Source organism: Colius striatus, chromosome 8 (assembly GCF_028858725.1).
Source record: "Colius striatus isolate bColStr4 chromosome 8, bColStr4.1.hap1, whole genome shotgun sequence".
NCBI lineage: Eukaryota > Metazoa > Chordata > Aves > Coliiformes > Coliidae > Colius > Colius striatus.
The window spans coordinates 31,912,113-31,927,024 of NC_084766.1; the positions used below are offsets into that span (position 1 = coordinate 31,912,113).

At 38.7% G+C, this 14,912-nt stretch overlaps 1 protein-coding gene across 1 annotated transcript in view; it reads right to left on the reverse strand.

Moving 5' to 3' along the window:
* The window catches only part of HSPA12A (heat shock protein family A (Hsp70) member 12A), a 59,434-nt gene that overhangs the window by 32,223 nt on the left and 12,299 nt on the right, over nucleotides 1-14,912 (reverse strand). The window contains exons 2-6 of the mRNA XM_062001459.1: nucleotides 12,982-13,067; nucleotides 11,205-11,332; nucleotides 5,390-5,576; nucleotides 4,397-4,501; nucleotides 947-1,063 (exon numbers count right to left, since the gene is read on the reverse strand). Of these exons, the coding sequence (XP_061857443.1) occupies nucleotides 947-1,063; nucleotides 4,397-4,501; nucleotides 5,390-5,576; nucleotides 11,205-11,332; nucleotides 12,982-13,067 (623 nt within the window). The remainder of the gene's footprint in view (nucleotides 1-946; nucleotides 1,064-4,396; nucleotides 4,502-5,389; nucleotides 5,577-11,204; nucleotides 11,333-12,981; nucleotides 13,068-14,912) is intronic.

A 14,912-nucleotide genomic window follows, 5' to 3' on the forward strand; every position in this document is an offset into this window, starting at 1 on the left:
TTTAAGAGTGTTTTGCTTCTGGCACTAGCATTAGCAATCCCACAATAAAGACTGTTAAGAAAAATGTTGCTCAACATTAGAGATAGTTCAAAACAGGGTTAGAAAAATCTGGGTGCTTCCCAGAAGCACTCTGCAAATTACTCATGAACTACTAGATATTTTGCAAACTGTGCATCACAGAGCTGCTGCCAGCAGGTTGCACAAGTCTCTGACCAAAAATTGAAAAAGAAAAACAAACCAGAAAATGAATATCCTGATGAGAAGAAGAACGTGTACATCTCGTGCATTAAGGACACAAACTGAATTTGAAATAAAGGACATGCATACAGAAAATGCACACATTTGTGGGGGTTTGGGGGCAAAGAGTTAAATGCAGATAAACCTCTTACTGGTGCACATAAAACATTTTCATTGAATTTTTTGTCTAGACTATCCAGTTCACAGTCCTTTCATTCCTACTGTGGGAAAATGGGAACTGGATAAAAAAAGTCCCACTAAGGAGGCTCTTTGCTTTCCCTCATCTTCCTTAATTTTTTTACTTTAAAAGTCTGTGATGCCCTAAAGAAAGTAACAAAATAAAACTGTGTCCAATATTTTTAAATCAGCCTTCCCTTGGGTACCAAAACTGCATCTCTTCCACATGCATTGAATTCTGCAGGAATACAGTGTACAAGATGACTAAAACATGAGAGTCTGCAGTGAGGGACACCAACATATAAAATAGAAAGTAAAAGGCACTTAAGAAGTGAATACATATGTCTTAAAGCTACGGCCTGATAGGGTTAACTCTTCTTTCATCTTCTAGCTTGACTCTTTTTCTAGACAACTTTTATACAGTTTATACTAGAGCTAGTTGTCCCAAACACAGTTTATCATTTAGCTTATCAGCTAGGGCTAACAAGAGCTCTATCAAAGGGGCATTTCTACATTCAGCCTGGAATCTTACCTTGTAGGCAGCTTGTCTCATAAACTGCTTTGCAGGCTGCTTCCAAATAGCAGGCACTGTAATGACCCATCTTACTTCAGTGTTTTCAAAGTCCGAGCCTCCTTGGTCACTGAGCTCCTAAATAAAAAGAAAATAGAGGTGAATGAAAAATGATGAGTGTCAACTTTATAAAAACCCATTATTTTGTGCTGGCTTCGGTAAAAGTTACTTTCTCTCTTCATTTTTTTTCCTGTCACATCTATGCTATAAATCAGAATTATTGCAAACCTGTCAAGAATGCTTTACTGTGCCAAAAGCTAGGACATGGGTTGATGCCTTCTCAAGGAGGCCTATAGAAAGTTTACTGCTTAATATCCAGTAGAAAAGCCAGTTTTTCCAGAAGCAGCTCAAGCAGTGCTGAATATTACAGAACGTTTATGCACATTCCTAGTCACAGTGTGGGACTTGCTGTTGGCCTGAAGAATTCACACTTCCATCTTGATTAATACACAGAAAATATTTGAGGTATCACTGCTGAACGTTATGGTTTACAATCTCAATTTTTCAATGACTTCTTTATACACTACTTACCTTTAAATCAAATTTTTACAACTCAGTTAGCAAGGGGAAGTTACAGTTAAACCCTTTTCAAAAGTGACTTATTGCTCCTTGAAAATTTTGCTTTAAGCAAACATTCAAGACCAGTTTAGCTCTTTTATTGTCCTTAGTTTTTTTCCTTAAAAAGAGGAAAGTCTGTATTGCATTTGCAAATTGGGTGATATACTGACATGTTTTGGGAAAGGTTCCAAGCAAAATGTCATTACCATATGTCCTATCTAAATCTCCATCCAAACAGGGAAAGGTTCAGAAAGGTGAACAACAGGCCTTCAGAATGTAAAAAAATGTTTCTGCATGTGCTGTGCCAAGGTGTTGTGTTTGTTTAGCTATGCTGCAGTTCAAAACTCCATGCTAGAAAAGTAGTACCTTTATACTGCACAGGGCACTAGGAATGGACAGATTATAGTCTCAAGTAACAGTTCATTTACATTGCTTGTCTAATTATTTTCAGCATGCACTCATAAATCACAGGGATTTATTTATTAACATAAACAAAGCCTGTAGCCTCAAACAGTTGTATCCATCAACATCCATATTCACTAAGAATTTCCACAGACTACGCATGGGTGTAAATCTGAGACTCCACAATTAACCCCAGAATCTAGTTAAATAAGTCTTTGATAAGATGAGGAATATAAGTTGCAATGGTAGAATTGTTTCTCTGTAGCCATGAAGAATTGACTGAGATTTCACAGAGAATCAATCATTCAAAATCCATTTAAAATAGGTTAGTTTTTAACAACAAAGCTATTTTAAACAATGCTTGCCTGGACAAATATTCTCCTTTGAACCAGCAACCACTAAGCTTACACTGACATTACAGTGGTGCATTTGAAGCTGATGTGTACTTAACTCATAGTTAATTGTTTACATGAGATTTTAAATCTCAAAAAATGTTTACTGGGGAAATGTATTTCACAGGAGAATAAGAAAAACAATCTTGTGTCTCAAGAAGAATATTACAAGAAATGAGTATTTTAAAATTTCAGATGTGAAATGGAAAATAAAATTCATTTTTCCCACCAACATCAGCCACAGCAAGAAAAAAAAAGGCCACATAAATGAAAGCAGTCCATCAGAACACTAACAAACTGAAACCTTTTTGGTTCTCCCTAATGCTTGCTAGATTTTCTACACACATGTGCATTCAGGATCAGTGCAACCAAACAACACAAACACCACCAAGTTGGGTGGGAGAGTTGATCTGTGTGAGGGCAGGAAGGTTTGACAGAGAGACCTGGCCAGGCTGGATTGATGGATCGAGGCCAATTGTATGAGGTTCAACACGGCCAAGTGCCAGACCTTGCACTTGGGCTCCAACAACCCCAGGCCACACTACAGGCTGTGACAGAGGGGCTGGAAAGCTGCCTAGTGGAAAAGGACCTGGGGGTGTTAATGAACAGACAGCTGAATATGAGCCAGCAGTGAGCCCAGGCTTGTATCAGCACTAGTGGTCAGCAAGACCAGAGCAGTGACTGTTCCCCTGTACTCAGTGCTAGTGAAGATACTCTTCAAACATCGTGTTCAGTTTTGACACCGAGGTGCTGGAGCATATCTGGAGCTGGTGAAGGGCCTGGAGCACAAGTCTGATGGGGAGCAGCTGAGGGAGCTGGGGATGTTTAGTCTGGAGGTGGCTGAAGGGAGACCTTCTTGCTCTCCCCAACACCCTGACAGGTGGTAAATGAGGTAGAGGTCAGGCTTTTCTCTCAAGTAACAAGTGATGAGACAAAAGGAAATGGCCTCAAGTTTGTGTTAGGGAAAGCTTAGATTGGATATGTTGAAAAATTTCTTCCCCAAAAGGGCTGCCAAGCACTGGGACAGGCTGCCCAGGGAAATGCTGGAGTCACCATCCCTGGAAGTACTTGAAAGACGTGTAGGTGTGGCACTGAGGGACATGGTTTACTGGAGGACAAGGCAGTGCTGGGTTAACGGTTGGACTTGATGACAGTAAAACAGGTCTTTTCCGATCCAAATGATTCTGTAGTGCTATCTCACTGCACAACAACATGAAATCTGCCCCTGCAAAGGGTCAGCAAAGGGCCAAAAATACCATAACCTAATTTTGACCCTCTGGTACATCCACTCCGCTTTAGCTGTGTAAAACAGAATAAAGGAGTGCTGTGCAAAGGTGTCTGTGTTGGTTGGGGTAACAGAGGCTGGTATAGATTTCACATGCAGATTTTCTCTCAGTGCTATCAAGTGGCCTGTACAGATCACTGCACCGGTATAATTACACTACTTCCAGCAGGTTAGCCAGCTTGTACACCTCAGCAGGTCATCAGACTTGCAATGAGATTCCAGTCACCAAAATGTAAATGAGCTTTTAATTATCCTTCTATGACAAAACAGATCCAGCTCATCCAACTTCTCCAGCAGGAGACATCAGTTGGTGACTCTCCTACTGCATTACAGTGCCAACTCCTTAACATGTGAGAGAAGCTTATGTGAACACAGAACAATCCATCAGCACAGCAGCAGAAGTGTAGGAAACAAGGACAAGACACAATCTCAAACTTAATTCCTGAACTTCAGTTCCTGCACTTTTACATTTTCTTTCCCCCTCCTAAAAAAAAGCCCTATCAAATATTTAAGTCAGTAAGAAGATATTCAGAACTCTATATTGTACTGATACACTTACTACTAATGAATCAAGCTTCCCCTGTGTGAGGGGAAATCACTTCAGGCTATTGTGAGGTCTCTAGAGTCCACAGCTTGCCTAGAGTTTCTACAGCTGCCTTGCTTTGTTTACATCAAATACTACAGAGGTTAAAGCTTGGCAAGGTTAGAAGTGTTAAGCTCACATTTATACCCTTTATAAGTATAGAAAATCTAGATAAGGAAGCACTACCCTACCTTTAATGCCTGTTCCTTAAAGAACTGCAGAGCATAAGCAAATATCTCAAGTGCTTTGACTTTTTTGCCATTTGCAGCTGTCAGGTCTGTCTCCATGGTGAGATTCTAGATGAAAGAAAATAACTGGAAGTTATTAAAAGGAAAAGGTAGGCATGGAATTAATTCCCACTGCTTTGGGAAAGGGAATTCTTCATTATCCACCTGGATAGGAAAAAGTGACAAAATTATTCTAAAGAGAATGGAAGTCATCACTTGAACTTCCTAGAGCATGACATTTGCTGCTTATTTTAGACTTAGTTTTTAAGCTCCTACCATGTCTACGGGCAACTGCAGGCAGAGAGAAAAATATGGACTAAATATTAAATCATTACATGTACCTGTAATTATTTGCAACAAAGCTGCGTATGCAAGACATTTAATACAAGTTAAAAGCATAAATTTTTGGCTTCCCACCAACATGAGAAATCAGAAAACACCTCAGTACAAAAAGGACTGGCCAAGTCCCAAAACTCTGTCGATTAAAGACAAAAATACAATCAGTAGGAATAATGTCAAATTAACATGATTTTCACTTGCAGCTTTGACAATTAACTCTAGGTAAATTTGCTGCTCTGCACTAGAGTTCAGTATGGCTCTTATGCCATTTCTGCTTCCTGAGTAAATTTACAGAACAAACCAACCTCATGCAGCCTCCCTAGAGAGTTACGGATTTCACCCAGGAAAACGACAACATGAAGATCTGAGCAAAACAGAGCAAAAACTTCTAAGATCTAGAAAGAAGTCTGACAAAAACACTTGCCAAATGCTGTGAGAAGCAAAATGAATCATACTGTTAACTGAAGAGTTTAATTTACTTTATTTGCTCTCTAAACTCAGAAACAGAGCTGCTTCCCTTGTAGCTGACAACCTTTAAGCAAAAATGTAGTTCTGTCTACACCAAGATAATCTGAGTAGCAAACACACAGTCATCCAAGAGAACTGGTTATTACTTACACCAGTGGTATGTAGCTTCATCTTAAACTTTTCAAAATACAACCAGTGCTTTGATTCAGTGGGATCCAAGTCATGGTAGAAATCTCTTGCTGCATAACCAAAGCTATGGAACTTTCTCTCCGGTGTTAGGAGGATAGTGGTTGGTGTCTTCTGACTGGATACACCTGGATCTCCACCTTCCCATCGTCTATCCAACAAGTGAAAGAGCTTCAGTAAGTGATACTAACATTTAGAGCAGCAGAAAAAAAACCTAGTGTATAGTGAGAAATACAAGACAAGCCAGTTCAATCTTGACCATCATGGGCCTCATTTCCTGGACAGCTGAAACTCTGAAGACACGTCTGCAGATGTTAAGCTCTCTGCATTGCTCTCTCTACTCACCTAAGTTGATGGATTTTTTTACTTCAGATGCCAAAAATGCTTTAAAAAGTTTAGTCTGTCCAAAATAAAGCAGACTTCTCCAACTCCCAAGTATGAACAGTGAATAAGGGAACACCCAGCATCAGGAATTGGAGCATGGCAAGATGACAAGGTCAGACAGTAGGAAGTTGTACCACAGAGACAGCTGTGAGCATTCTTGTATTCTCCTCACTTCTCCATCACAAAAAAAGCAGAATGGAAGAACAAGAAAGTGTCCTTACTGGTCCTCCTCACCCCATAGATAAGTACTTTCAGCATGGGAAACAAACACCAACAAACATTTTCATAAAAAGGCATCAGTGGAAAATCTGCTTTATGGTATCAGACATAATCATAACACAGCTCAAACAGGAGCCAAGTTAAGATCACAGAGGCAGCTGCATTCATTATTAAACCACATGTTGATTGCTTTTTTTCTAAAGATAGCAAAACCCACTTTCATAACATACTGCTGCCAAAGTCCTTGTTCTGAAGCACAAAAAATGTTGCCTTGTTCTATGGTACTTGTTTATGTGACACAGGAAGAATATGTAGGAAAAAGTCTTTTCCGTTTCATTCTCAGAAACAGTTGAATCAATTGACAATTATTTGACCTCCAGAACAAGGCAGACAACTGACATGGAAAACTGCAATCTAAGGGTTAATACATGGCAAAGTAACAAGGAACAGGATCTTCTAAAGTGCTGGGAGCACTTCAGACCATTCAATTATGTCGAACAGAGCAGAATCTGTACGGTTTTGCACTGGCAGCAGCAATAGCAGGGAATCACAGGTCCATGAATTTACTTCAGTGTACAGGGCAATTCCACTGCTCTGGAAGCAGAAACATCACGATGAGAAGTGGAATGATTTCCACCTTCATCCACTTGTAAAACTTTCCAAAACCTTCTGAGTCCCTCTGCCCAACCCCTGAGCATATTATCAACCAGCAAGAGCTCTGCTCCAGGTCTTCTTCCAACCTGCTGCTAGAAATGTACTTGGTCAACTCCAAAAATCTTTTGAGTGGGTGTTACAGCGAGCATATGGTTCCAATGTGAGGAAGTTGGGATGCCACAGCCCATGAACAGAAAACACTGCCTATTTCACCAGATTGTTAAATCCCACACACCCGCTGCAAGCAGAGAGGAGACAGACTGCTATCGTTTCTGCTCAGAATCATTAACGATTCATTCTGAGTCACTGTTGGGAAATTCCATAAATAGGAGGTGGCTAATAACAATACTTCTTTATTTTTCATGATGGCTAAGCACACTTTCTCCTTCCAGAATAAGTACACTTCAGGTGCAGTTTAAATCATGACAAATTGATGCTCAGTGGTACGGGCTGATATTCTTAAAGCCACCTAAAGAATTGGATGTTCATTTCCTGATGGTTTTCTAATGGAAACTGGATACAGTAATTGCTCAGCACATTGTAAAGTTCTCAGCCTCTACTACTGCTCTTTCTGTGACTGAAGAGTGAGTAAACAGAAAGGGAAGTCTGACTGTACCATTTGCAATCAAACCATTTTAAAATATTCCTGTGTAACATCTTTTCTAGAGAGAAGCAGCTGCAAAAGCACGTGCATGGTTACTCCTGACTGTAACACTCTTCTCAGTTGGAGCTCTAGCCTCCTTCCAGTTTGTGGAGGCTTCTAGTCAGTAGGGCTAGGATTTCAGCACCTCTGGTTTGCAGTTTTCTTCCATGGTCCCAGCACAGGCAAAATAATGGTAAGGAAGTGCCTATTAGGCATATGGACTAATACAAGCCAGGAGTAGTACTCTAAATGCATGTGGGAGATATTTTCTCAAAGTAGGGTCAGAGATAAAAATCCACTCATGCAGAACTGAAGGTAGATTTCTGCCTGAAATCAGACAGAGGAGACCAGCTCCTAGGCTAATACACAGTAGCTCAACAGAGCTGCGTAGACTCGCTTAAGCCACAGAGGATCTGACTGTACACTAAAAGTGAAAATAGAGACGAGGAAAGTTAGCGTGGAAAGGATCACAAGGTTATGCTAAGGTCAGAGAAATGCCCTTCCTTACAAGTGACTCTGGATAACAGAGTGATTCGTGCAGAGTGATGAGAATTTGATCCAGAGCTGCAGCATAACAGTCAAGAAAATGAAGCAGCGGGGTCATCAAAACGTAGCCAAACACCACTAGGAGTGTGTATGCAGAAGTAAAGCAGGCATGTGTCTGCCAAGAATTACAATCAAACAGGGAAGAGAAGGACATGGAAAAACCTGAAGGTTGAAGTAAAATTGTACCGAAAAAAGATCACATTCTCCTTCCTTCCAAAGACAGGTTGTATTTTGGTTTGCAATCACATGTGTTTTCTCCATTTATTTTTCTCCATCTGAAACATGCGCGTTCTGTTTGTTGCTATTTAACCAGCAGCTAAAACATTTATGACTTCTAGTAAGTGCACATAAATCAGTAGGAGTTTCTCAAAAGTGTGTAAGGCCTCGTGTATTTCCTTCAAAGGATATGTTACTAACTCATTCTACAGCATCAAACTGTCTTTCACGATGGCCCTGGCACTGTCCTGCCTACTAAAACTGCCCAGATAGGTTGTGGAGCCTCCTTCTCTGGAGACATTCCAAACCCACCTGGATGAATTCCTGTCTGACCTATTCTAAGTGGCCCTGCTCTGGCAGGGGAGTTGGACTGGATGATCTTTCGAGGTCCCTTCCAACCCTTAAGATTCTGTGACTCTGTGATTTACTCAGTCTGAAGGTATGCAGACAACAGCACTTCTCTGCAACAAGAGCCTGCAGGTAGCCACAACTACCTTTACAGAAGCCATGGAGAACTAGCAAGAGCTGACAAGCACAAAGTACTACCTCAAACTGATAAAACAGTGACTAATGTTATACAATTAAAGTCATTCATCCATATCAAACACACGCCCAACTCCAAATACATGCTGTAGTCTCCTGAAATGAGTAAGGTTGTTAGGTCAATGCTTAGAAATCAGTTTTTTAAGTACTGGGCATCATAGCAAAAATATGACTTTGGCTACTTAATTACACAACTAGAATCACGATTTTGTTGCCATTACACTCAAACCTAGTGCAAAAGCCTAGTGTGTTCTGAAGTAGGACCTCCTGAATAAACCAAACTTACTCTTCATTGAGACATTTACAGAAAAGCAGCTTTGTGAATAGGCAGTCAGGAATTTAAATGTCTGGAAAGGATCAACACTAAGGAGGAAAGGCAAAAAAAATTTTAGGAAGCAAAGAGGACCACGTATCCCTGGTATATTTTATTTTAATGTAAACATTCTCCAGTGCAGGTGAGAAGTTACATTTACCCTGCTGAAATACTTCCAAGTTATTCTACATGTAAGCCTCATTGTATACAGAGTTTGAACCTCTTAGTACCTTCTGAAGCTTTATTTTTCACATTGAATTTTGTGATTTCATAAGGATTTACATATAAATATACATAAAAGATTCTAGTCATTATTTTGTAAGTCAGTTTCAGTTGTATCTGCCCCCAAATCCTTCCCTGACAGCAATATATACTTTAAAGAATAAAAGTCGTTCTTGATACTAAAATATTTTTCATTGTTTGAAATACATGTTGGAAATCTGAATACATCCCCCCTCCCCAAAAAAATATGTTCCTTCCTTCTCTTTGGAAAGAAATGAATTCATTTATTTCATGTCTTTTTAGATTATTATCTCATATAATATCTTCACAGGACTGAAGTCACAACCATGCTACCAATATTGCATACAGAAGAAAATACAGTGTTTTGAACCACAAGTTGTAAAATGTCAATTAAAACTTGCAATATAGTTTCAGCTGGCCATGCTGCACTCAGATTTCAATGTCCCAGTGATCTGCAGTTAGAAGTCTGCGACCCTGGATGGAAAATCTAGTTAGTAATTTACCACAGTACAGTGTGAACCCAGTGGCAAAATCAGGTCCTAAGGTAAAATTTTGACTCCCTAGAAAATGTCCTGATCTCATACAGTAACATCTCCACAGAGATTACAGGAATACACAGTATATAAGATTTAGGCTTGCTCAACTACAGCTTTAGAGCTATCTTCCCTTGTTTCATCCAACCTCTTTAAGAAATTTGATGAATTACTTGCTGTCAAAAGAGAACAGGAATTAATAAACATGGGTTCTGACTTGACAAGCTGGTAACCTGTCAAGACAGCAACAAATGGCCTGTCCTTTGACTTCTAGCCTCATGCAGCTTCCTGTGCCGCTCAGAGAACAACAGATAGATGAGATGCACAAAAGGCCTTGAAGCATTACTTGTCCTTACTGAAAATGGTAGGGATCTTCACCACTGGATAGCAGAATACTATTCCAAAATTCACCTCCCTTTAGAGTATTTCAAATCACTCAGTTGCATTAGATCTCTGAAATACTTGACAATCATCTCCAAAGCAACTCTGCAGGCTGACTGCACAATCAATACTGTCTGCTGTGATTTAGAGAGCTGCATTCAGCTAGCATCCTTGCTTAAAAAAATGACAGTATATCACATGGGACTACAGCAAGTTAGGCTTTTTGCCCTTTTGTTCTCAGCACTTGAGTGCTGCAAACACTGCATTAACTACTGCTATAACAGCTCTGTTTAGAAGAATTTCCATGGCTAAGGTTTTTATGCATACTTTTTTATGCATAAATTGTCTATATCTTGGTCTCTTACAATGTAGCCATTTTAAAGATACTTTGGCAAGAATTGCTTAGGTTTTCAGTTATTAAAAAAAGCTTTTTAAAAAGCTACAAAGTGGTTTGTAGGGTAATCCTTTCAGGCACTTGCCACAATAGATTTTGTATGTATGACTGAATGCACAGATTTCTATTGTGAGGGAATAAAAAATAAAACCCCCTACATAACAGCATCTGAATTCTGTCATTTACATACATATAATACAGAACAAGTTTCACATCAAATCTTAATTGTAACATCATCACTGGTTCATTATTAGAGATTTAATCCAAATTTAATCCTAAAAGGGCTAAATCAGTCAAATGAACTACCAGTTTCTGGGTGCAAGTAACCATGTATTGTACACACAACTGTACTGAAGAATGATTCCAGGGGCCAGGCAGCTCCTGCGAAATGCCATGACCCTTCATAAATGTGTAGTTTACCTCAATCTCTGTGATAAAAATATCTTGACTTAATAATTACTACCCCTCCTTGAACAATTCTAAATAATCACTGATCCCTTCTTTTACTCATGTTACCTTTTAAACTCAGCAAAATAAGGGGATGTGTTCATATTTATTATTAAAGCAAATTCGAATACAATAAGATGCAATAAAAATATAACCCTGAGACAAATCTAGACACTTCAGGCTCCTGTAGAAAATCTCTACAGCAAGTGCAAACAACCCATGTTATCACAATTGAAAACTAAATGCTGCATTGCAGCCTTTACCTCATTACATGGATACATTCCGGTTCCTTGGTGAAGCTGTAGGCGTAGCCACTGGATGTTGTGCCAAAATCAATAGCCACAACAACAAGAAATAACTGTTCCACAGCATCATCTGCATCAGAGTCCTTCTGTTAAAACAGCAGAGGCAAAACATACTGAGACATTGAGTAGAATAACTGTAACCTGTCTCACCCTTCAGTATTTCTGCTCTCCAAGACATCCACATATCTTCAGTGGCAATAAGGACTTCCTTAAAGTTGCATAAAGTTGATACCAGAAAGCTGCATATTCCAATTGAAGTGGAAATTTATTGTATCATTGGGTATTTGCTAAAGCCTTTTATCTCTAACCTTCTGAAAAAAAAGTTTCCTTCATATTCACTTTTTTGGAATAGCTGTTATCCTGTACTGTTAAAACTTGGGGCTAAACAGAAGGTTATTGGTTTGGCTGGTGGCTGGGGTTTTTCTTAAATTGATCAACTGAAGAATGTGTTTCTATCCATTAGTGGGCTATACTTGGGATTTATTTGGTGGTTTTAGGAGTTAACTACATCATAACCTTTAACATAAGGTACTACTATCGTTCAAAACTAGTGGAGACAGAACAACCTTAAATACAGCAAAATAAGCTTTATATCCCATTAGAATAATTCATTTATGAAGAATTTACAAAACACTTATTTTGCAAGTACTATGTATATTCCTTCCCGTGCTAGAATGTGGAATGCTGTTCAGCTGCTGGTTGTGAATTTGAATCCTTCTCCCTGCCTTTTACCTGTGATCCTGTAACTTCTGAAAGGCACAGTCAATTTAACAACATTAACAAGAAAAGGTGAAAGAGTTATGGCACAAAGCATAAGGGTGTGATATATACCACGATGTAAAGAAAGAAAGAATTATACCATTACCCTGTATGCTGTTGCCTAACATAAATCCTGTATTTATATGTATCTTCCTCAAAGAGTTTAAGCAGCAAATCTAACCGAAAGAGGACAAAAATTCATCAGTATGAGAGAAGTGGGGGTGAGTTCTAGAGTATACGCAGAAAGAAGGGGAATAAAAGCAAAGATTTATGAGGGTGAATTCCAGAAATCCTGACTAGGAATTTGTACAACTTTGCACTTGATACAGAAAGCTAAGTAAGAAATCCAACGAGGGTAGCAATGAGCTCTGAACATGATCCCTTGCAACAGCAAAAAATACACTGTGTATATACTATGTTACGGATAATGCAGGTGATTTTAAAAACAGATGGGACTTAGTTTTAATGGGAGTTTATCGACAAAATAAGCGTGACATACAAGAGACTAAAACACGCTACCTTTACGGGATGTTTGCTTGCTTCTAAAATCTTACACAAGTGGCTGTTTCCCTTAAGAAACTAAAACAGTGCTATTTATAACTTCTCATTTATCATATATATCCTTCTTTTATTCTGCACAGAATGAGAGTTTTCAGGGGCTGTCTAATCAGTGATAAAGACAGGGACAGGACTTGGGAACTCTGACAATGAAGAAACTTCTGCATTTGATATAAAAATACGCAGGAGCAAATCTATCAGCTCAGCAAGTAGACAAAAACCAACAAAACCAGAACCCTAACAAAATGAATGAGAGCTCTGCCACCAGCCCCAGTGGGAAGAAAATTTCACTTAAGACTATGAATAGCATAAAAGGGATCACTATGTGAAGAAATTACAACTTTTTAAAGCAACTACATCCGACTAAACAGAGAAAGTAGTGTCAACATACAGTACACATCAAGAGTGCATTTCTTACCACAATATGTGACGGAGACAGTGGAGTTATTCCAGGGTCTCCCAAACTTTTGGCTGGTGATGAGTAAGCAGATGTGGAAACTGCATCTGAAAGGAAACAAAGATTCTTCAGTGTCAGTAAGCAAAATGAGTAGGATGAGGCATAGCTTTGCATATTGCTACATTATTTTCCTCTTGTAACAAATCTTCTAAAGAAAGCAAATTCCACAGTCACCACATATATATTTTTTGCCATTTACAACTTGTTAAGATACTACTACTGCAGCTTTGGTTCTAAAATGTTTGTCTGGCCTTCGTGACTAACTTCCATTCTTTTGCCAACTACATTACCATGAATAATTTTTAAAGTCTCCCTAAATATAATCGATACAAGCAGTTTGAACACTATTCACTCACATTAATGGTGTAAAATTTAAATGTATGAATGCAGAAACTAAATACAAGATGTGAGATCAAAAAACACAAACTCATTTTAGGAGAAAAAGGGGAGTTGATATGAATTTCACAGTGCAGTAAGTTGCAATTATTCCACTATGAACCTTTATTCTGAAACTTTCCCAATACTGTCTCTGGTTTTATTCCTCAATATACTCTGTGCTGAAACATCTTGCAGCTGTTAATATTACTGCAGGATAGAATCCAGCTGGGAAAAGGAAAGTATTATTAACAAATCATCAAAGAAATATTTCTGCCCTGCATCCAACATTGAAATTTCACTTAAAGGAACATATTGAATGAGTGACAAATACTATAACGAACTAGTTATATTTTTCCTTCTTGTATTTATCCCACTGATGATAGAAAAAATGAAATAACTTATTAAAACAACTAAGCACCAATGATTCAGATGGATTTATATATAACATTTTCTTATGACGACTGCGATAGTGTTTCAAAATGGACTGTAGAAAATGTACCAAACACTTTGTCCATGTTCACATCCCTCTGCCCCCAAATTTAAGCCTCGAGTTTATTGAATTCTCTTCTGTAGAATATAAGCTAATTACATGTAAAGAAGAATAAATTAATAAGTCTTTAAAGATTAATAGCCATGATAAATACTAAATTCCAACATATTTTCATCACCTACTTGCACATGTCACACAATAAAATGCATATTTATGTATAGTGTGTAATTTCTAGATATGACTAATAAGTAAGAGCATTATTCTAAGACAGGAGCTGCTCTCCAATAAAAGACCTTAGAACTACTAAATGGAGAATCCTGATGTTCCTGGCAATAAAATATGTGTTGTTTCCCAGGGAAGTGCAAAAATTCTGCAGTAGGCAACTATGGGATACACAGGGAAAAAACCTTCCTCCAAATCTTAATATTGCTCTTGTAACATTTACTTGTGTTCAAGTTCTAATAAGCATATTCAGCCTGATCTTCAGAAGCATTTGCAGAAGCAAAATATTCACATTTCCTACACAAGCTCTTCAAGAATATGGTATGTGGTGAAGTACAAAAAGCCACAGGCCAAAAAGTGACAAGCACAGAATCTGCTCAGCTTGCTAAGATACATTTGGATCAGATGCTGTTATCGGTCTCAGATGTTGTTATCTCCCTCCCTTGTGCATTTCTCCCTCTTTTCAAAACAGATACATTCTGGACCACCAGCATGGCATTTCTGTAGAACACTACTTCAGAAAAACAAAAGAAGAGGAATTAGTAACAAAAGGTGTTCCTTGCCTCCTGCTGTCATCCCTGATTGGACCTGAACCAATACCTCCTGAGCAGACCAGGACATGGCAACACTGACTCAACATCTTTGGAAACTGGTACATTTTCTCCACCGAGGATGCTGTCTTTGAAACACAACTATACAGGCATCAAATCACTATCTATATGATTTCAGTGTTCCTCCTTGTTACCAACTCCTTTTGTTACCTTTTTTCAGCACTCGTGTTTCAGCAATCTATTTTCCAGCC